The 23,399-nt window shown below is 42.0% G+C and overlaps 1 protein-coding gene across 1 annotated transcript; it reads left to right on the top strand.

Annotated features, from left to right (window-relative positions):
• Positions 1-1,963: 1,963 nt before the first annotated feature.
• SFT2D1 (SFT2 domain containing 1) lies at positions 1,964-17,817 on the top strand. The gene is made up of 8 exons (XM_056852947.1): positions 1,964-2,050; positions 8,261-8,347; positions 10,955-11,040; positions 11,610-11,691; positions 15,262-15,297; positions 16,501-16,559; positions 17,008-17,037; positions 17,712-17,817. The coding sequence occupies exons 1-8, from the start codon at positions 1,988-1,990 to the stop codon at positions 17,749-17,751; spliced, it is 483 nt and encodes a 160-aa protein (XP_056708925.1). The 5' UTR covers positions 1,964-1,987; the 3' UTR covers positions 17,752-17,817.
• Positions 17,818-23,399: the final 5,582 nt, after the last annotated feature.

Raw genomic sequence — 23,399 nt, 5'->3', positions numbered from 1 at the left:
TGGCTTCCTGGTACTGGAAAAACACAGAAAACCAGTACGCGGGGGGAAAAAACTGACAGCTGAAAGGGAAATGTGCTCCATTACAAGTAGTGAAAAGCACTTCTTCACAACTCCATAATGGAATCTTCGGACAATGGCCGTTCCTGCGCTAAGTTTTTGCAACCTCTAATGAAATGTTTCATTTTTCTCATGTCCGCACCATTTCCCCCCTCTTTTTGATGTGGGAAACGTCCTGTAATTGTTTTATGTCCATGTTATCGGCAAATACTTTTACGGCATCGTTTCCTTTTTCGCTGTTTTTGGGATGATCTCCCCCCTGAGGCGTGGACACGTTTAAGGCGCTGTTCCCTTCTCTGCCCCCTCTGTCGAACACACCCACTGCGTTGCTCAGCCCCCTCCCATTCCCCCTCCCCTTGTGTGTGTTAAGTGCCGTCAAGTTGCCTCCGACTCATGGCGACCCTATGAGTGAAAGTCCTCCAAAATGTCCTATCTTTGACAGCCTTGCTCAGATCTTGCAAATTGAAGGCCGTGGCTTCCTTTATTGAGTCAATCCACCTCTTGTTGGGTCTTCCTCTTTTCCTGCTGCTCTCACCTTTTCTTAGCATGATGGAGACAACTATATAAGGCAGAAAACTGGTGACTTCACAATGTTTTTTAAAAGAATGCTTTTAAATCTGAGAGCTGTGAATGCAGGCTACAAACCGGAGGAAGTCCATTTTAAAACAATGCACATTCTTGCAAATATACATTGTAGAATAAGTTGTGTGTGTTAAGTGCCGTCAAATCACTTCCGACACATGGCAACCCTATGAATCAATGTCCTCCAAAATGTCCTATCTTTGATCGCCTTGCTCAGATCTTGCAAATTGGGGGCTGAGGCTTCCTTTATTGAGTCCATCCATCTCTTGTTGGGTCTTCCTCTTTACTTGCTGCCCTCCACCTTTTCTAGCATGATGGTCTTTTCCAGTGGCTCTTGTCTTCTCACAATGTGACCAAAATACGATAGCCTCAGTTTAGTCATTTTAGCTTCTAGGGTCATTTCAGGCTTGATTTGATCTATATCCCACTGATTTGTTTTTTTGGCAGTCCAGGGTATCCGTAACACTCTCCTCCAACACCACATTTCAAAGGAATCTATTTTCTTCCTATCCGCTTTCTTCACTGTCCAGCTTTCACACCCATACGTAGTAATAGGGAATCCGATGGCATGAATTAATCTAGTCTTGGTGGCCAGTGTGACGCATCCTTCCACTTCAGGATCTTTTCTAGCTCCTTGATGGCTGCCCTTCCCAGTCTCAACCTCCTTCTGATTTCTTGGCTGCTGTCTCCCTTCTGGCTGATGGTGGAGCCAAGGAATAGAAAGCCTTGAACAATTTCAATTTCCTCATTGTCAACCTTAAAAGTTTGTGTAATTCTCCTGTAGTCATTACTTTTTGTCTTTTTGATGTTCAGTTGCAGTCCTGCTTTGGGTATTTTCTCTTATAGCTTTCAGCAGTAGTCGTTTCAAGTCCTCGCTATTTTCTCCCAGTAATGTAGTATCATCGGCATAGCTCAAATTGTTTTTTAATTAGCTGCGGTTGGATGAATGAAGGAACGCGCGTGCGTAAAATCAGGCGGCGGGCGCTTCCGCCTTGGCGCTCCTTATGGGCGGGGCAAGCCGAGCGGCGTGGGCGTGGCCTGGGGGGGGGTCGCTACTTTAGCCGCGGAAGAAAGGGCCAATGAGGTTCGGAGGGCAGGAGGTTCAGGCGCCGCCGAGCACCCAACGGCCGCTCGCTCGCGCGTGCGCCCCTGAGCCGACCCCGCGCGACTCCCTTGGCTCCGCCCCCGGAGGAACGGCCTACCCGGAAGTCACGAGGCCGCCGGGTAGGCCGTTCCTCCGGGGGCGGAGCCAAGGGAGTCGCGCGGGGTCGGCTGAGGGGCGCACGCGCGAGCGAGCGGCCGTTGGGTGCTCGGCGGCGGCGGCGGTTCGAGGCCCTCGGAAGCGGCCATGGACAAGCTCCGCCGGGTGCTGAGCGGGCAGGACGACGAGGAGCAGGGCCTGACGGCGCAGGTATGGGGTGGCTCGGGAGGGAGGCGTCGCGGGTCTCTCCAGAGTTTGCCTCCTGGCTCTCCCCGCTTTGGCTTACTCCCGAGTAAACGTGCAAGGGGTTTATTAGGCCGCGCCATCCTTGGGGCTTCTCTTTGCAAGTCATTCTTAACCGTCTTGGGTGAATCTCCCTTCCTTTTTTCTTTTTTTTTAAAATACATTTTATTATTTCATTTCATTTCATTAACCTTTATTGGCATACCAAAGGACAGAGATAGAAAACAACAACCATATACCTCCAAAGGGCAATACATAAAAGTTACAAGTCGGGTTAATAAAACTTTTCTTGTTCTTTAAGAACGCCTGTAAGAAATTCAGCCACGGTAGCTTATTTTTTTTTTTTTACATTTTATTAATTTTTAAAACATAAAACAAACAGATACAATAATAATAATATAAAAAATTTAAAAAAAGAAAATACAAAAGAGTATCTGTATATACTTATTAATGCATTAATACATTCATGGTTACAACATTATAAAGTCCAATAAGATGCCCCTTCGACCCACCACCCACCTTAAAAAAGTGACCCGTCACCCGACTTCCGAAGAAGTGTCGAAACAGTTTTAAAAATATCTATTAACAATAAAATATTAAAATATTAAAACTAGTTTCTAAAACTCACTAATTAAAGTAGTGAAATCCATTTTTGCCAGTTTATCCCAATATGTGACGGCCTTTGCCCAGGTTTTTTTAAATTCTTCCATATCTTTTCCATGTAGGAATTCCGTTAATTTGGCCATCCTCATATACAGCCATAATTTCTCTCATCATGAATTTAAGATTTATTCACTTGCTTCCAAACTTTAGCTATTACAATTCTTGCAGCAGCAAAACTATATTGACAAATAACCCTGTCATTGTTACTCATATTTTTTGTGGAATTCCCAATAAACAAAACGCAGGTTTTCTTTTTACTCTGCCATTAATCAAATTATTAGTTTCCCTAATAACTTTTTTCCAAAAGCTTTTAATTTTTTTACATATCCATCATACGTGCATAAAAGTGCCTCTTTCCTTTCCGCATTTCCCAACATAAATCCATATCTCCTTTTTTCATCTATCTGAATCTCCCTTTCTAACATGCGTGAACCAATGATGGTAGAAGTCCAACCAAGAAAATATTAACAAATATAGGTGAAATGTTGCCCTGATTTAGAACCGGGGGTGGGGGGAGGTTGTAGGGCTGATGGGATAAACTCCGAGAGGAGGGCAGCAAAGATGGTGAGGGGTCTGGGGACCAAGTCCTATGAGGAAAGGTTGAAGGAGCTGGGTATGTTTAGCCTGGAGAGGAGAAGACTGAGAGGGGACATGATGACATGATAACCCTCAGCAATGCTGATTCTATAACCTTGAGCAGATAATGAGAGGGAGGGCATCTTGGCCATCTTCTGGGCATGTAGGGGTCACTGCCCTGACCTGGATGGCCCAGGTTGGCCTGATCTCGTCAGATCTCAGAAGCCAAGCAGGGTCAACCCTGGTTAGTATTTGGATGGGAGACTACCAAGGAACACCAGGGTTGCTGTGCAGAGGAAGGCACTGGCAAACCACCTCTGTTAGTCTCTTGCCATGAAAACCCCAAAAAGGTGTCGCCATAAGTCGGCTGCGACTTGACGGCACTTTACACACACACACACACACAGAGGGGGCACTGGGGGTGTAGGGGGAGGTGGTTGTGAATTCCCTGCATTGTGCAGGGGGTTGGACTAGATGACCCTGGTGGTCCCTTCCAACTCAGATTCAACTTGAAGGGCTGTCATACAGAGGAGGGTGCCGGGTTGTTTTCTGTTGCCCAAGAAGGTTGGACCAGAACCAGCGGGTTGGAATTAAATCAACAGAGTTTCTGTCTAGACATTAGGAAGACTTTTCTAACAGAGCGGTTCCTCAGTGGAACAGGCTTCCTCGGGAGATGGTGAGCTCTCCTTCCCTGGAGATTTTTAAGAGGAGGTTAGATGGCCATCTGTCAGCAATGCTGATTCTGTGACCTTAGGGAGATGATAAGAGGGAAGGCATCTTGGACATATTCTGGTTACTGGGGGTGTGGGGTGGGGGAGGTAGATGTGAGTTTCCTGCATTGTGCAGGGGGTTGGACTAGATGACCCTGGTGGTTCCTTCCTACTCTGATTCTAATGCCAGAGAGATGTAGGCGCAAAGGAAGCAATACAGGTATTTTGGCTAGCCTTTTTTTTTTGTTAGTTGCCCTGTCCCTAGTCTTCTGGGACATGTATGGGGCTCAGGAGTGCGCTCAGTCTATGAGATCGTAGCAATACGTGAAAAAAGGTGGTGGGATTGGTCTGTCATATCATGTTGGTATTGAGGAGGAAGTATTTATTTGTGTTTTTATAGCGGATAGGAAGAAAGTAAATCCCTTAGAAATGTGGTGTTGGAGGGGAGTGTTACGAATACCGTTGACTGCCAAAAAAAAAAAAAATAAGTGGGTTATAGATCAAATCAAGCCTGAACTGACCTTGGAAGCTAAAATGGCTAAACTGAAGCTATTGTATTTTGGTCACATTATGAGAAGGCAAGAGTCACTAGAAAAGACAGTCATGCTAGGAAAAGTTGAACGCATCAGGAAAAGAGGAAGCCACCGCTCTCAGTTTGGAAGACCTGAGCAAGGCTGTCAAAGACAGGACATTTTGGAGAGCACTGATTAAAAGGGTCGCCATGAGTCGGAAGCGACTTGACGGCACTTAACACACATAGTCTACCTTTCTCACAGGGACTCGAGGATTACCCAGAATACAGTACAGTCAACAAAATGGGGCATTCAATAAACAATGCACTAGGATAGTAAAAGTCTGGAACCAACCAAAAGTCTAAAAGATAGAACTGAAGCATAGCATTAATGACACATTAAGCGATGCAAAAATTACATAATAGGATCCTACTTACAGTAAGATATACAGTCCTGAATCCAAGTAAGTTTGTAAACCATTTTGCACAGTGCAACCCTGTTGTGTGTGTAAAGTGCCATCAAGTTGCAGCTGTAATATGGAGGGTACATTTGTGCAGACCTGGCAAAAAAAAGTACAAAAGTTGCAAAGGAGTGGTGATTCTTCTTCCCTTCCTTGCCACTGGTGCATTTCTTTGTTAATGAAAGAAATTTTCCCTAGGGCTTTCTTATCATCTTCTCAGCAGTTTTCAGTAAGGTTTTGCTAGCACGATCAGTTAAGTAGTTACTGTGCTGTATCTTCCATATACCTTGTATGTAATGCTTGTACATTGTGGGTCCCAGATGCCTATCCAGAAGCCAGTTTACAGTTGGACTTCCTTTAAGCTCTGAATTAGTATCAAAGCTATTTTCCTCTTGGTTTGTCTTTAGATCTCCTCACAGTTTCTGTTGAATCTGGAGCCATTTGTTCAGCATTAGGTGTCATGTACAATACTCTTCCGAGTTGCTAAGCATGTGTGTCTCATTTTCAGGATGTCAGAGTAGTTTGTGGACGCAGTTAAGTTGCCTTGAAATTATCTTTCTATGAAAAACATCATGAACAGGAAGCTATGAGGAAGGTTGTGAAAGCTTCTGAGATGGAAATAATAATTTTGGCTGAAAAGCTTGTGTTCTTTGGTCCTTGTTTCTTCTGCATTTTTTTGAGTTTGGCTGAAAATCCATAAGAGCTAGAAACATCTTAAACCACAATTGGAATTTTAATGAGCCTGTGACCTGGAAGCATGGTTTTGCTAGCCCTTTATGGGTTAGCATCTGCATCCTTAAGTTTTGCCTTTCTGCAAAGGCTGATCTTCTGGAGGTCTGCTTGTTTGCCAGGGCTTTTTAGGGAGTTTGTATGACTGGCATCTTTTAAGTGGGGAAGGGAGGGAGAGATGTGGGGTTTATTTTATTTTGGTTCTAATTGAAAGCGTTTAACTGTTATTGTAAGCTGCCTTGAACCTTGAAAAAGGTGGGGTATAAATGTTTTAATAAATAATAAATTGTTGCTCTAGAAATATAAATTACAGATTCACAAAGCTGATAATCCTTTTAAACCCTCATGATCGCAAGCCGGCATTTTCTCTAATTTTTGCAATTATAGTGTAAGGAGCGACACAGTGGGTGTCCTATTGAATCAGAAATATTGATAACTGTATGGGATATCGAAGTAAATAAAATAAATAAAAGTAGTTCTTTGAAAAGTGTCGTACTTGTGAACTTACAGAAACTGACAGACCAAATGAAGCCAGTCTTCTAGCTGGGGGGGGGGAAGTGGGTGATTGTGCCTTTTCTGATTGTTTCTAAATGGAGTTTGGTACACAATGCATGTTTCCTCATGACAGTCAAAGGTATTTGAAGCCCTGTAGGTTCTAGAACTTCTCAACGCATAGCCCACTGGTATGTAACCTTGTCCCTATGTTTGCGAATCAATCTTTTGTATTACTCAGTAGGGTGATGGTTAAATTTTTAATGTCTTTTTCCCTGCTGCCTATATAAGGATAAAGATTTGGATTTGAAAAGGTAAGATATATGTATATATGCAGTTATATATCTAAAGCTATTGTTGCTTTGAAAAGGGGAGAAATGGTGGGAGATGGGCTGATTCGCAGAATAATGTGTCTGATAAGAAATGTGAGAAGAGGGATGTGTTAGAGCAACTACAGATACTATTGTTGGCCTTAGTGTGTCATGATCCCTTCAAGGTTAGAACAGACAGGCTGACAACTTAGTAGCGACAAGGAGACATTCAGGGAGTCCACAGATTTTATCTGGCTTGGTAGTTAGTCATTATTTGTAGTTGCTAACAGCCCATTTCCTTCTTGCAGTCCCCTGGAACAGGAGAAAAAAATTAGAGAAGCAGCATATTGTTTTTTTCTTCCTGCACTGCTCTCTAAAACTTGATATGAAGTGATCATTAATTTTTCCATGAGTTCTTTGCGTTTGCCAGGAACTTGAGGCACAAATGGGATCTATGTCTCTGATCTAGTGTGGTGATACGCACACCCCAAGCTCTCTGTAATGCGTTGAGAACTTGAGGGAGGCAGAGATCACACCTCTTGTGTTGGGCAGCTGCCAGAAAAAGATGCTTGGTGGGTGGCTTTGAGTGCTTAGTGACTGATTTGTATATCCTTGGACACAACTTAGGCAAAGAAGCGGGGGCTATGTGCGGATGACATAACACACCTCTGTGTGTGATGGGCATGCCCTCTGTTTTTGTGCACTTCCTCCCTTCACATATGGACCCCAATTGAAGACTGTCTGGTTTTAGAATCCTTAAATCAAGCTTCAGTTTCTCCTGGTGTCCAAATGCAGGCAGAGGTGTTATTTCACATTAGAGCTTGATTCAAGGCCTCTGGAACCAGGAAGTTTTCTGTTTTCCTCTGTGTGTGTTTGTGAGTGTGGAGAGGAAGAAGGAAACAAACTGGCACAAGAATAATGTGTGTTCATGCCAGTAACAGACAGGGGCCTAGTTGCATCTGAATGCAGTCAGCCGTCACCTATTTGAACAGTCTGGATTCCACCATCACCTTCATAGAGGAGAACTCAGGTTCTTGACAGAAAAGGTATCTGATGTAAACAAACTTCATGTAATTCTCGTTAACTAAATTAATGTCTCTGAAACAAATATACAGTGACCTGTTTTATGATTGAAAGATTGTCTTGACATTCAATAGTTTGTTTTATGTGTGTGTGTGGGGGGATTTTTTTGTCTCATTCTGTGATTGTCTGAAAACCTCAAATATCTTGTTGATTAGCATTTACTAGGTAGGGAACTGCTGAAATGTTTGGACCCGTTAATGCAACTTTTATTTCTGGACCTGTAATAGTCACTATAAAACAACATAACAGCAGATACAGTAGGTTGGATTGTGGCTAAAACATCTGCATTTGTGGGGGAGCACTTACTGATCCCCCCAGTATACCTGGGAATCTCCTTCCCAGAATAGTATCTTGCTGGTGGGCAGAATTTTGGGTTTCAGTGAGAAGAGGGAGATATGCTTCTGTGGGCAGGAATACATTTGTGGAAATTGTAGGGGTTGAAGCCAGTGTAAGCTCATACACTGCTCTCCAGCTGTCATCCAGCTAGCAAACAACCCTTCATTTATAACAGTATTGTGTGACTGGTTCTTAAATAACTGCAACCCATGTGTTATGATTCTTGAACAGGCAAAGATTTCTTCCTAAATGTCTTTGTCTTACAAAAATCTTTAACTTCTTTCTTGTTTTTTCTTTGCCCAAAGGTGCTGGATTCTTCATCTCTTAGTTTTAGTACTCGAGTGAAATGGTTCGCAATATGCTTCGTTGGTGGCATTTTGTGCTCTATTCTTGTAAGTAAATATAAAAATGGCTTTTTCATATGACCTACAATACTTGGAACTGTATGGGTTTCTTTCGACTTGGATCAAAGGTAGAGATTGGCCAGTCTTGCAAGTTCTGAAAAAGTACAACCTTAGCAAGTCTACCATTTCAGAATGATGGGATGCCCAGATGTACCTTATATTGCATGCAATGTAAAGTTATCAGATAGATGACCTTTCTCAGACTTAGCAGTTTCCTGTGTGCAAGGGGCTCATGACATGAGGAGAGAATGTTTGAATGCTTCCCCCTCAAAAGGTATATTTATGTAGGCAATATACATGAATGCAAATATGTGATCTGACTGGTACACTGTATCTATCCACAAAAAATTACCTCAGTGGTAAACTGGAACTATAGTTTATGTTAAAATATAGTAACAATAATTCATGTTACAATATAGTCAATAAAGGATCTATATCAATTTATCAGTTTTTAAATAATTTTTTATTAATTTGTATAACACAAAACAATACAATAAAAAAACAAAATACAAAAATTACAAAAGAGTATCTTGATATACTAATTATTACTTTCATTTTTACCAAACCATTAAATCCAAAAAGATACCCCTTCACCCTCCACCCGCCCAAAAAAGTGACCCATTTATCAATGTTAATCCAGACCGTGCGTGTGAAAAATGCTATCAAGTCACAGCTGACTTATGGCAACCCTATAGGGTTTTCAAGGCAACAGGAAAAAGAACAACTTGCATATTGGTAGATATTAGAGAGGTTGCCTAAAAGATTTCTCCGTGGAGGGAATTCCACAGTACTGGTGTTACCATGAAAAGACCCATCTGTGGGTCTTGGCCATTCTTCTTCTAAAAATTAGGAAATGCACAGAGACCTAATCGTAAATCTAAAACAGTGGGGGGGACTCTTCATGGAGGAAGAGTCTAACTAAAGTCGACTGGTAACTGATAGAGGAAAGAAATATTAGCTGTCATTTGTCTTCTCCTGGAGCTTTGTATACAAGATATGGATATTGTCCAATAATTTTGAAACCATGGGAGAAAAGGGAATGCATTCTATTTTTAAATGAAAGTTGGAAATAGAAACCATTCCTTTTGTAGTAAACAAAAGGTTGATTGTTTGGACTTAGAAACAGTCTTCCTACATTCAGAATATTAAGGACTGTTAGTGGATTTGGCTATTGAGTTAGACTAAACAACATGGTCCTCTTCAATACTGTAGTGCAGCGGTCCTCCGTAGATCATGGAGAGCCACGCTATCATTTCCCATCAACCAAAAGAACCACAGGACTACACTAGCCACAAACAATAATATATAACAAGAATATAACTTTTAATTATTATATTACCTCTGATCATTTTGAATTTTGCCTCCTTGGCACTGTTGAACCTTAGCCAGCCCTTGGATAGCTGGAGCGAGGGGAATGACTTGCAAGTCGGATTGTGACACAAAACCGTGTGCAAGCTTTCAAGTTCTTTAGAACTCTTTATCAGGTTGATGTTAAAAATGTTTCCTTATGTTAAGAGTTCCCTTAAGTTGAACTGTAGTGTTGCAGGAGACAGAGTGGTTAGAACCTCTCTCCATGCTAAGTTTTCTACTTGGAAGAAGTTCTGTTTTCAACAGTGGCATGCCGCACTCCACCACCTCATTCAGCTGCCTATGTTGGCCCAACCTCATATAAAGGAACCCTCATCTCCACACCCTTGATAGAATGATCATTGGCAAATTGTGTTGTAAAATGAAAGCTGTTAGTTTTAGATTGGTCCCATAATAGTAATGAATTTTTTAAAGAAATTGCCCACTTCCTAGGAACATGGGGCAGGTTTCATGAGGGGAACAGTGCTTACAAGAAGCACAGGTGGCATGTCAAAATGCTACACGTGGCTCTTGTACTACTGAATGAGCATTACTGGTGTAGTACGGCATATTGCGAACAAAACTAACACTTAAACTGTTAAATGTCTGCAGTATACATGAATTATCTAATGTTATATAAATATCTTTATACTGTATAGTTCTTAGCGTATTGAAGAACACCTCTTCTTAAAAAGTGTTTTCTTCATTCTAAAAGAGAATATTTCGTAGGACTTTTCTTCAGTATTTCCCAATTTTTAATTTTTTTCCAGCTTCTCTGCTAGGTACATGTAGCCCTGGAAAGCATAAACATCTCTGCTAGGTACATGTAACCCTGAACTTCAGTTCATGCTCTTATGGTAGAAACGCCCGTTTTGAAGATACTGTTCATAATATTCTTTTAAACAGTACTTTGAAACCTTGGAATATGTCATCTCCTGAAATGTACCTTTTCCCTGTAGTGATCCTTCATAGAGTAATTGACTGTAGAACTGCAGAGTCAATTTGCATTGGGTACTTTATCTGAAATATTTCTACTCTGCTTTCCATTAAACTTGCATATCTTGGCACTGCTAATACCTCCAGATTTTAAAGTCTGTCATGGTTAAATTTTTTATGGCTGTTAAAGAACTTCAGTACATCCAGTTGCAAGTAAAATATAGCAGTATGTGTGTTTATTTTAGTAAAAATCACAATTCTCATTTACTTCATTGCACAGTTATACTTTACAACTGGCTTTATTTTGCTTAGGGGACAGTGATGCTTTGGGTCCCACACAATGGCATGAAACTCTACGCTGTATTCTACACCTTAGGAAACATTTCTGCATTATCCAGGTATAGAAGAATGTCTTGTTCCTCTTTTTTAAAAGATGTTGGTTATATTTCCACTTCTTGGCGAGATCTCTGAATGTTCAAATGTGCTGAATGCTATATATTCCCTACACATTAATTCATAGAAATTTGTTAATTGGTTCACTACACATGGCAATTTAAAAACAAATAGAACACTTATTGGGATTAGAGGCAACCCTAATGGTTTGTCTTTTTTTTTGTAATAAAGCATGGGATTATGTACAATGAATCGGTATACTAAATATTTTCCTCTCTTCTTTCCAATGTTACTGCTTCTGGTTTCACTTCTGTTCCTTTTCTTATATCACATAACTCTCATGCCTTGCCCATCCCAAGCTGGACACAAAATTGCTAACAATCATATACACTTGGGGATGTCCCTTTCCAGTATCCCAGGAGAAAATAAGCATTTTCAGCAGGGTTGGTTCTGTAAAACTGATACCACACTTCTAGCATGAATATATGCTCATTTATGTAATAAGCAAATGTAATAAGCAAAGATCAAATCAATTAATAATAAACATTATTTTCCTCTTTTTATTCTAAACCAGTACTTGCTTCTTGATGGGTCCCGTGAAGCAGCTGAAAAAGATGTTTGAACCAACACGATTATTGGCGACGCTTGTTATGCTGGTAATTGCGTCTTTCTTTGCTTTTCAAATAGATAATATTAGCTTTCCATTTGGATTCACACAGGAACACATGAAGCTGCCTTATATTGAATCAGACCCTTGTTCCATCAAAGTCAGTATTGTCTATTCAGACTGGCAGAGGCTCTCCAGGGTCTCAGGCAGGGGTCTTTCACATCACCTACCCTTTAACTGGAGATGCTGGAGATTGAACCGGGACCTTCTGCATGCTAAGCAGACGCTCTACCACTGAGCTACAGCCCCTCCCTGGAAAAGATGTTTTGCTGGTACATTTGCTGGTGCATTTGCTGGCTGTGCTTGAAAATCTGCTTTCCTTCAATACTATTTCAGTCTATTATACAGTAATCAGATTGTTATCTGGCTGACCTATGTGTGACTCTGTAAAGGTCATCTGGGAAAATAGATGTACTTGACTGGACGTGGTTGAAGTTAGGTTAAATGTATAAAGGACAAACGTATAGAAAATTAAATAACAACTATTTGTGTATCTGACTTTATAAAATTATTGTGTTATAATAAGGTACAATATAGAAGTACATTGGGTTTATTCCAGCAGTTTTTTCATTATACAGTCTGTTTAAAGTGGTTCTGCTTGACAGTTTTTTATGACTTACAATTTTTTTTTATTCAGTGGGTATACACTTGTGTTAGCCCCATAAGTTAAACTTCTGTTCATAGAAAAAATATTGTTTCAGAATGTATCTAGTGTGTATTACTAATATATTAAGAAGCTCCCTTTTGTGCACAGTATTATGCAAGTGCTAACTATCGCTGTTTATATATTCGGGCCCTGGGTTGCCTTTTCTGAAGTTTTAATAATTGATAACTTGTCGGCAACATTCCCGTGGAATTTCAAACTACAAAAAACTTCTAACAATGCATTCCTGAAAGGAATGCCTGCGCCTGTCTTAGGAGGCAACCCAACGGCACTGCCGAAACCTCTACCCAGCGCCCAAAAGGGTTGCATGGGAGATACACCAGCAAAAACTGGCGTATCTTTGAAAAAACAAAAAGGGGCATTCTCGCACCGAAACGGCTTGGGAGGCCGACTAACATCGGCCCCACCCAGTGCCGGAACGCCCCGGAAACGCCTCCCGGCTCGCCGCCGCCTGTGCCAGCGTCTGGAGGCCGGTGGGAGCCTGCGGCGGCGGCCAAACCCAACACGGCCAGGGACCGGCTGCCGGGCCTGCATGCTGGCATGCGCCTTCCGGGCGCTGGTGGTGTGGGCCCCTGCTCTGTCCTCCTAAGGCCTTTCAGCCCGAATTTCAGGAATGGGCTGTTAGTTATATGACCACAAGGTTGAATTTTGAAAACAAATGCCTCATAACAGCAATGGAGTACTGTTTCTCAAACACCACCCATCCATTTTCTGCTAGTTGTTGTAACTGTTTGAAGGATGCTTGATCACCTGATGAGTGGGTTCACAAGTTGCAAACAGCTCAGTATTTGAACAGTTTGCATATGCTTGCATATGTGAGTTCTCATACTATTTCCTGCAGGTTCCCCACATCTTCCACAACCACCTCCCCTTCCCCATATGCTGTTCCTCAGACCTTTTCAGTACATAAGATATTTTCATTGCACAGAGAGTGACGTACAGGGGTGAAGTGTCTCCCTCTGTTATAGCTACTTGGTTCAGTGGTCATTAACAGGAAAGGCAAGGTAACTGCAGATCAGAATATTTCAGGTGTGTGTCTTCTCATACCACTTTGCTGTGGCTATCCTGTTCCCCCAAGCCAGTAATTTTTTTTTGTCGTGGTGGAACCACTTTACAGGGCAATTTGTCTCTTCATTGGGGCTGAACTCTGCACAGCCAGGAACCTTGTCTTTTTTTCTCTGATTCTGTATTTCTAATGATAAGGAAGGGATGATCAGTTTAATCTTCAGCACATCTAATGAGTAATCCTACAGTGCTATTCTAAGCAGAGTTATACCCTACAAAGCCCGTACATTTCAGTGGATTTAGAAGGGTGAAACTGTTCAGGATTACACTGTTAATGTATTAGTTTAGAGGCACACAGCTCTCAACCTGGGAACATGAAGTGGAATTGACTGGGCCTTTCTTAGCCAGAATAGTGTGTACCTCAGAGATGTATAGCACAAAATAATAAAGGTTTTTGACTGTGAAGTGGAAGAGAAGGGAATACTGTCACCTCTTCAGGCACAAAAGCAGCATGTATTACCTGCTTAGCTACTTTGGAAAGAAACAATCTATGAATACCTGGGCCATAGTAATTAGGCTTGCATAATGAGCAGTTTTCTGTCCCCATGCCCAATGTTACAACTGCACAGATGCAAAACTGCTTACAGTACTTGTGATCAGATCTTTGATGTGGTCAAAGAAGCAGTTTGATGACAAAGCAGGCTGTTTGAACAGGGTGAATCCCAATGATTCTTCCTCCCACCCTTTTCACTGTGCCGAGTGGCTCCTTCCTTCCTTCTCCCCAGATGATAAAAGGTTTATAGATGTATTCGGACCCAACCTAGGATGTGGAGTAACTGAAAACCTTTCATTGGCACATATTTAAATACGACACACATGAGGCTGATATGAATTCACTACATATAAACTGTTTTATTTCACACTTATGGGGAAATGGTCAAGTCAGACTGTCAGGGAGGTTTCAGTTTTAAACTTGGCAGGTGAAAAGACAACAGGAATGAGGGAAAATTTGTATCACTATATGCAATAGATAGTTTGTTGCTAAACTAGCTGTTTTCTACAGACAGGTGTTTGTAACAGTTGAATGAGATCAGGTTGCTTTCACTACTTAGATAAACAGGCACAAGCTTAGTTCACAGAAAAGTGCTAAAGTCTCTGGAGGCAGGTATATACAGTACATATAGATTCCAGTTTTCCATCTTTAACACTCTTCCTAGGAGCTGTTTCCCTCTGGGAAGGGATTCCACTTTCTTATTTCTGGATCCTCCCAGATCCTTTACTTTCCGCTCTACTCCCCCCACCCTCCTTCCTAACCGACAGTCTCAGCTGACGTCTCTCAGGTAAAACAGTAGCATTCTTCCTGAACCACCTGTCAATCAGTGTTTTCAGAAGGATTTAATGCATCTGCAGTTAGCTGTCCTTCACAAATTACATCCCTGAAGCATTCCCCCACCCATTTTCAGTGCTTAGATGATTTTGTGGAGGAAATGCCACAGCCATTCGCATCTTGAGAACCGTCTCTGTTCTTTTACCTTTACATTTGTTACAATGTAAAGTTTACACTGTTCACCAGCCGTATTACTGTGGTGTGTGGATAGCGGTCTATTCATTGTATATGTCCATGTATGGAACATTATCTTCAACCCTTTCTGCTTACATACACTGTGTATTCTGTATGATCCATTAGTTTTTAAACAAATGAGCATGCATGTTGCTTCTAAAGCCATCCTAAATAATAAGCTAAATAATAAACTAAATAATAATATTTCCTCAACAGTGCAGGGGGTTGAGGGAATTTGGTGTATTCTAGACCTTTCAGTATTCTGTTGGGAGAGTTTCCTAACTACCACCCTGTACACTGTTTAGTAATTGATTTTTTTCTTTCCCCAGTTTTCTTTTATCCTAACCCTGTGTGCTGTGTTCTGGGTAAGTAATATTGATTTAGCATTTTGGGTTTGGTGAGGATGAATGGAATTAATACAAAACTGATAGTAAAATTTTCTTCCTTAAGTTGCATTAGTCTTTTGTTTTAGGGCTGGTGTAACATCCACTAGGGGTGTGCCCCCCACCCCCAAATCAGTAAAATTTGGATTTGGGTCTAATGGACCTGAATTTTTTCCGGTAAACCTGGATATTCCCAGACCTCCATATCAGGAGTATCCGGATTCCCGAAAAAAATTGGGTCTATTAGACCCGAATCCAAATTTTGCCACCCCCACATTTCAACCTTCCCCTCCACTTACCTTCACTTCAGGGTGGCAGTGGCTCGCAGCTCTGCGCAGGCTACCTTCTCCGAGCCGAGTATGGAGGCAGCAATGGTGGCCTGTGCAGAGCTGCAAGCCAGAAGTGGCAGGGGAGTTATGTTTCAGCCAACTAGCAGGTAAGTAAGGGAGAGAGGAGGGGGGGTCTTTTCTTTTTTAATGGCAGTGGGGCCAAAGCGGCCCAAATTTGGCATTATTTGGGGATCTGCTTTTTGGCTCCCTTTACATTGCTGTCATTTTTCTTTGGGAGGAAAAAATCTGGACAATACCAATAAGGTGTTTTGGGGAGGTTATTTCAGTTTGGCTTTTCTCAATGCACAGCCTAGCATTGACCACTTACCATTTATAATTTATTTTGATGTAGTCAGGCCATGGATTTTTAAAAGAAAAACAGTGAAAATTTTGTATTCCCTATATACACTTGCGGAAGAATAAGCCTTATTGACCTTCATGGAAGTTATTTTTAGGTAATATGCTTAGAATAGGTATCCTGACCTGGATAGCTCTGGCTAGCCTGATCTTGTCAGATCTCAGAAGCTAAGTATGGTCAACCCTGGTATGTATTTGGATGGGAGACCTCCAAGGAATACCAGGCTCATGAGGCGGAGGCAGGCAATGGCAAACCACCTCTGAACATCTCTTGCCTTGAAAACCCCATCAGGGGGTCACCATAAGTCAGCTGTTACTTGATGGCAAAAAAAAGGCTGCATGTGCCACTGAAATATATAGCCACAAAGGATCTTGAATGTGCAGCAATGGCATTTGCTGTTTTTAGATGAAGGATGACTTGCATCTAAAATTCATTTTGATGTCTTAACTTTAAAAAGCACTCAAGTTCTATGCATGTTCCTTATCTCCCTTTCCTTAGTGGCATAAGAAAGGGTTGGCTGTTCTGTTCTGCATATTGCAGTTCTTGGCAATGACCTGGTAAGTAGTCTTGGTAAACCTTTATCTTGTACTACTGTTATAAATCTTTTCATGTAAAAGGTAGTTATGAGACTGTGTTAAAGGTTGGGCACTGAACTGATCTGCAGTGTCAAAAGACTAAATTCTTCCTTAAGATTCCTATTAAGATTCTTTTTATTTACCTGGTCTTCTTGTGTTGTGGGGCAGTTTACAGATAAAGTCTAATTTTATTGTGTTGCTTAAGTTCAGTCTATATACCAACTTGTTGATGGCTGAGTAACTACTTTCAGTAGACTCAGAGTAGAGAATTTTTTGGGCTGTACGCTGAGTTCATCCAGAAGCTGTTTTATTTTAAAGTGTGCTCAGTCAGTATAGGTAATCTTCAGTTACATTAGACAGACTTCCTTGAGGATTAATTAAAAGGGTGAGTCAACTAAACATTCTTGTGCTTTCTAACTTCTCTTTTCAGGTACAGTTTGTCATATATTCCTTATGCAAGGTGAGTCCCTTGGTTGTATTACTTTACAAAAATAAGGGCTTGTTCAATTATACCCAACTTTTAAAATGTGTGCCCTCATGAAAAACCAGCTCTTCATACTGTTTCTGTGTAATAGTGCCACTGTGAATTCTAACGCCTGTGAGAGATTGTGTGTGAGCACACCTTAAAATCACTAGGCATTTTTCTGGGCTTTCACTATCAGAGCAGAGGTTCCTTTGAACTTACTTTAACCTGTCACTTTTTAAGCCATGTGGAACATTTTATAATATTCGAGTTCTCTGGCTTTCATAATAATGTCTTAGGAGTCATCTTCTGATCTGGTAACTGTCACATTAGTAACAATGGGTGCTTTTTTTTTTTAAGCATGTGGGAATAATTCCTTTCCCCTGAATATTTGTGGGTAGCTGTTACTTCAAAGTAAACAGGCATTTGCTCAAGCTGCACAAATGGAAATCGTGCTGTAACTGTACTTCAGGTTGTAGCCCCCTTTTTTTAAAACTACTTAAAAACTATGTTGTTTGAAAATTATCGATCCTTTTGTCACACTCCCAACAGACTTCTTTGAACTGTTGGAATTCATAGATCCAGAGTGGGTAGACTTTGCTGTAATAATAATAATAGAAGTTGTGGCATGCTGCACATGATCAAATTCTAATTTTGTACTTCTTTACAAGGGATGCTGTAATGAAATGCTTCACGTCGTGCCTAAGTTAAAGTGAACAAACATGAATTCTTCTGGAAGCCAACTCCACTTACCTAAGTTTACTCCGATATTTTTCAGTTCCTGAAATAGGCATCCTCCTTTCAAAATGTTAGCAGAATCATTTTTTTAATCCCTGCTTGTCATTAATATTTAAATTATGATAGTCTTTAAAATTATTGCTGTCCTCACAAAATGGTCTTAACTCCATTTAGATTACATTGTGCTAATATAGCTTAGTTTCAAAAGTAGACGATCTTGGGGTTTCAGGAAAACATGTAAATACTTTGTCTTCAGTTTTCTATTTATCTTTATTGGTGCATTATTTGTTACATGCTTTTCCCAAAGACCTTCATAATCATTGTAAAGTGAAATATTTTACTAAATCTATATATAATGGGACTCCTGAAATGATATGGAAGAATTGTGAACGTATGAGAGTCTTTAAACATGTAAGCTATTAAACTCGTTTTAAATGTCATCTTTTTTTTACTGTGATACTTAAATTACACTTTAAAAATTCTTATGGATAATATATAAATAATTGTGAAAAATAAAAATTATTTTAAAATAATATTCTGGATAATTCATTTGAATATTGGGTAAGAAAGCGTGCTTTATGGAATACTTTTACTTTGGAATTGATGCCTATACAGATCTGCTGACTGTGCCGCCTGTTCTTTCCTGCAGTAGAGTAATGACCAAGCTTGTAACACTTGATCTTCCAATATAAACGGCCTGCTGGGATGGCCTGATCCCAAAGGATTTTGTGCAATCAGCCTTGTATGCACAGCGGGCTTTCTGAAGCTCCTTGCAGCAGCTCTTCTGCAGTGCTGAGTCCTGGGGTTTGCATGACCCAAATGTCTATTTGAGGGGCTTTAATGTTTCAGAGGTTAAGCTGTCTTTTTCTATGGGCATATCATCAGTCTAAAGGCTAACACTGCAAACTAGCCTTTCTCTTCATGTTGTGTGCATGTGTGTAAAGTGCCGTCAAGTCGCAGCCGACTTATGGCAACCCCTTTGGGGTTTTCGTGGCAAGAGACTAACAGAGGTGGTTTGCCAGTGCCTTCCTCTGCACAGCAACCCTGGTATTCCTTGATGGTCTCCCATCCAAATACTAACCAGGGCCAACCCTGCTTAGCTTCTGAGATCTGACGAGATCAGGCTAGCCTGGGCCATCCAGGTCAGGGCTCTCTTCATGTTACCCAACATCATTGTAAAAACTGTAATATTCATTTTTCATTTTGGTTCTTTCTGTCATCATTAGTAACATGGTTATCCAGTCTTCTTACTAGGTTTTCTGTTCTTGTTTAATGTTTTGCTTTTCTTTCATTCGCTTCCATTTCTTCGGCTGCTATGATGTAGGTTTTTTCTTGATGCTGAAATTTGTACGCTTCTCACCAGTTCTTCTAAGGCTATGGTCCCGACTTTTATCTCCATACCTTGATGATTGTAATATTCACTGGCTAGCCTTTCTCACTTAAAAACATTGTTGTGAAAGTTGCTGTTCGTGTTACCTTATTTTGTTAATCTCTTTGATCACATTTCTTATTCCCTTTGTTATCAGCCATGTGTGTTTTCATAAGGAAGCTGAAATTAATGCTTACCTTTGTATTTATTTATGTTGTTTATAGAAGTTTGAAACCACCAGAAAGAACTGAAGCATCACCTAAGTGTTAACATGACATATTAAATGGTAAAGAAATTACATAATAGGGTCCAACGTACAATAAGCTATATGCAACAATACAGACAACAGACTCAATCATTTATCCAAGTAAGTTTGTGAATAATTTTGTACAATGCAACCCTATGACCTGAAGCCTTCTTGCATAGTGCAGGTTTGCATAGTTTGCAGAAAGCCAGGAGAGTAAGAGCTTCCCTGACCGCCTCGGGTAGGCCATTCTACAAGCCAGGAGCCACAAAGGAGAAAGTATGTGTACAGCAGATGTTGATTTTGCCCATTTGCAGGTTGGCACCTGCAGAAGCCCCTGCTGACATGAGTGAAATCATGGTGGAGCACAGGGAGAGAGGCGGTCCCTTAATTAAGAGGGACCAAGGCCATGAAGGACTTTGTATGTGATAGCCACTACCTTAAATTGATCTAGGTAGAAAATGGGCAGCCAATGGCACATCCGCAGAATAGGACTAAAGTTTATTTATTGAGTGGTGGCATTCTGGACCAGTAGGAGTTTTAATTTTGAGGGGAGACCAATGTACAGTGCATGACAGTAGTCTAGTCTTGATGGGGCATAGCTCCAGATGGCCAGGTCAACCTTGTTTTAATTTTCTTGTGAAGCACTTAATTCATTGTAAGTACTATTTGAAAGAAATTGGAAGGGGGAATTCAGTAGGAAAAGTACAATTCTGTATCCTGTCTTAATTGCATCCTTTTCAGTTTGGGAGGGAGGAGCCTTTAACTGCTTCCGGAATCCTGGAAATATGTTGGGTGATCCAAGCCCAGGCTCTAAAAATACATAACACTATGTTCCCATTGTATACAAATTTGTTGTGGGACCTTGGATGTTGCCACAGTATAAAGACTGATACATCTGAACCAACATACTCCCTACTCGATTGTTTTGGTGTTAGTCTTCCATTTTCCCCTGAAAATGCAAGGGATAGGTGATGACTTGTATCACAAACTCACCAAAATTGTGGCATAATTTCTGTCTTTTGTTTTGCAGGAACACTGAGCTGTTCATAGTTCAGTTTATTTCAAAACGTTTTATCTACTCTGCAGTTTTGGTATTAGTAGCAAATGCAGCTGAACAGGGGCTTTGAGTTGAATCCTGGCAACACCCAAGCTTCAGCTTTTTGGAAATGATTAGATCAGCTCATGATCACCACAATTTCAGCCATCACACTAGCAAAAACTAGCTAGTAGAAAGGAGCAGAGGTAGAGTATTACTTGCCCTGGAGCTTCGCTACTTGCATGCGTAAGTTTAATGTAGAGAGTATTCAAAATAATATTCCGCTTCTGCACTCTGAAGCTAGGGGTTGTATTTCTTCATAGACTTGATGGCGCTTTCCACCACCATGCGTCTTGTCAATGAGTGGGAGACCAAAAATTAAAATGATGGGCTGATGCTGCTGTAACATTAACCCCCTTACTGAGCTAAGATTATGAGGCAAACGTGACCCTATGTACATTTTCTACTTTTGAATAAAACATGCATCGAGGAGTGAAAACTCTTAAAAGATAGGGCTGTGTAGTAAAACCTAAAACAGCAGCAGAGGCAGAGTGAAGAGGAAGCGTTGGTTTTTTATATGCTGACTTTCTCTACCACTTAAGAGAGACTCAAACCGGCTTACAATCACCTTCCCTTCCCCTCCCCACAACAGACAGCCGGTGAGGTAAGTGAAGCTGAGAGAATGTGACTTGCCCAAGGTCACCCAGCTGGTTTCGTGTGTAGGAGTGGGGAAACAAATCCAGTTCACCAGATTAGCATCCACCGCTCATGTGGAGGAGTGGGGAATCAAACCTGGTTCTCCAGATCAGACTCCACCACTCCAAACCACCGCTCTTAACCACTACACCACGCTGGCTTTACACAAACAGACATTGCGGGTGAATACTGGGTTACAGCAATGTACACATTTTGGTGATTTCATTCCTGGACTAATCTGAAGGTGAAAGGCCAAGGGCCCATAAAGGGCCATACAAATGCTTTACTTTAAAGGGAGACATGATATAGGTCTATAAAATTATGCATGGTTTGAAGAGTAGACAGGGAGAAACTTTTCTCCCTCTCATAATACTAGAACGTGGGGTCATCTGCTGAATCTGGAGGGTGAGATCCAAAACTGATAAAAGGGAGTATTTCTTCCTGCAACGCATACCGGTAGCTAAATTGTACAACTCCCTGCCCTGGGATGCGGTGATGGCTGCCAACCTGGGAGGCTTTAAGAGGGAAGTGGACACGTTCATGGAGGAGAGGGGTATTCATGGCTAGTAGTCAGGATGCATACCTATTCTCTCGAGGATCAGAGGAGCAGGCCTATTATCAGGTTCTGTGGAACACAGGCAGGATGGTGCTGGTGCTGCTGCAGCCCTCTTGTTTGGGGGCTTCCTAGAGGCACCTGGTTGGCCCCTGTGTGAACAGACTGCTGGACTTGATGGGCCTTGACCTGATCCAGCAGGGCTTATCTTATGTTCCCACTGCGGTATCAGCCCCTTTAGAGCCTATGCTCCAGCCATCCTCGCACATGGTCCCATCAGTAGAAAAGAGCAAGAGTCCAGTAGCACCTTAAAGACTAACAAAAATATTTTCTGGCAGGGTATGAGCTTTCGTGAGCCACAGCTCACTTCTTGAGATACAGCTAGAATGTGAATCCATCTGTCTAAGTAGAGGAGAGTGAAGTCAGACAAGCATTAGTATGTAAATGTTAACAGCATGTCAATGTGAATAGCAGGCATGATGGGATTAGGTGTGGTATGCAGAAGAGTCTGTGATGTCCAGGGGAGAGATGGGTGTGGAGAAATCAGCATTGGTCATGAGCCATGAATGCAAGGTCTTTACTCAGCCCAGGTAAATGCATTGTCCTTAGTTGGAATATCAACTGTAATTCAGCAGTTTCTCTTTCCAATCTCCCTTTGAAATTCCTTTGTAAGAGAACTGCTACTCTTAAATCTGCATTCATGGCTCATGACCAATGCTGATTTCTCCACACCCCTCTCTCCCCTGGACATCACAGACTCTTCTGCATACCACACCTCATCCCATCACGCCTGCTATTCACATTTACATACTGTTCACATTGACATACTAATGCTTGTCTGAATTCACTCTCCTCTACTTCAAGACAGATGGATTCACATTCTAGCTGTATCTGAAGAAGTGAGCTGTGGCTCACGGAAGCTCACACCCTGCCAGAAAACATTTTTGTTAGTCTTTAAGGTGTTCCTTGACTCTTGCTCTTTTCTACTAGAAAAATATTTTTGTTAGTCTTTAAGGTACCCTGACCTGGTTGGCCCAGGCTAGCCTGATCTCATCAGATCTCAAGCTAAGCAGGGTCAGCCCTGGTTAGTATTTGGATGGGAGACCACCAAGGAAGTCCAGGGTTGCTGTGCAGAGGAAGGCACTGGCAAACTACCTCTGTTAGTCACTTGCCATGAAAACCCCAAAAGGGGTCGCCATAAGTCGGCTGCGACTTGACGGCACCCACACACAAGGTGCTACTGGACTCTTGCCCTTTTCTACTAGAAAATATTTGCGTTAGTCTTTAAGGTGCTCCTGGACTCTTGCCCTTTTTTACTACTGCAGACAGACTAACACGGCTGCCCACTGCGAACGGTCCCATCAAGCCCGAGATAAAGGCTCTACAAAGGGGTCAAAATGAAAGTTGTAGCGTCGGGCTGTTTCCGGAGAGGTTGGCTGCAGGGAGGGAGGGGGGCGGGTGGTCGCCCCAGCAACAGCCGGCGGGCCGGCCCCGAAGGGAAAGCCCCCTCCTCTCCGCCCGCCGCGCCCCTTCGGCTCCTCCTCCCCCTCCCGGCGCCAGCCCGCCCGCCCGCCGCGCGCCTCATTCAATCCGCAGCGCCGCCGCGCAGCACTTGGAGGCGGGCTGCGAACCCCGATTCTGGGGGTGGGGAGGCAAAAGACGTGGAGCCGGCTTGCAGGCGGGGGTCGGAGGGGGGGTGACGCCCGCCGCCAGCCGTGCT

Source organism: Euleptes europaea, chromosome 7 (genome assembly GCF_029931775.1).
Source record: "Euleptes europaea isolate rEulEur1 chromosome 7, rEulEur1.hap1, whole genome shotgun sequence".
NCBI lineage: Eukaryota > Metazoa > Chordata > Lepidosauria > Squamata > Sphaerodactylidae > Euleptes > Euleptes europaea.
The sequence above is the reverse complement of the archived record's forward strand: the minus strand, read 5'-3'. Positions and strand labels throughout refer to the sequence as shown.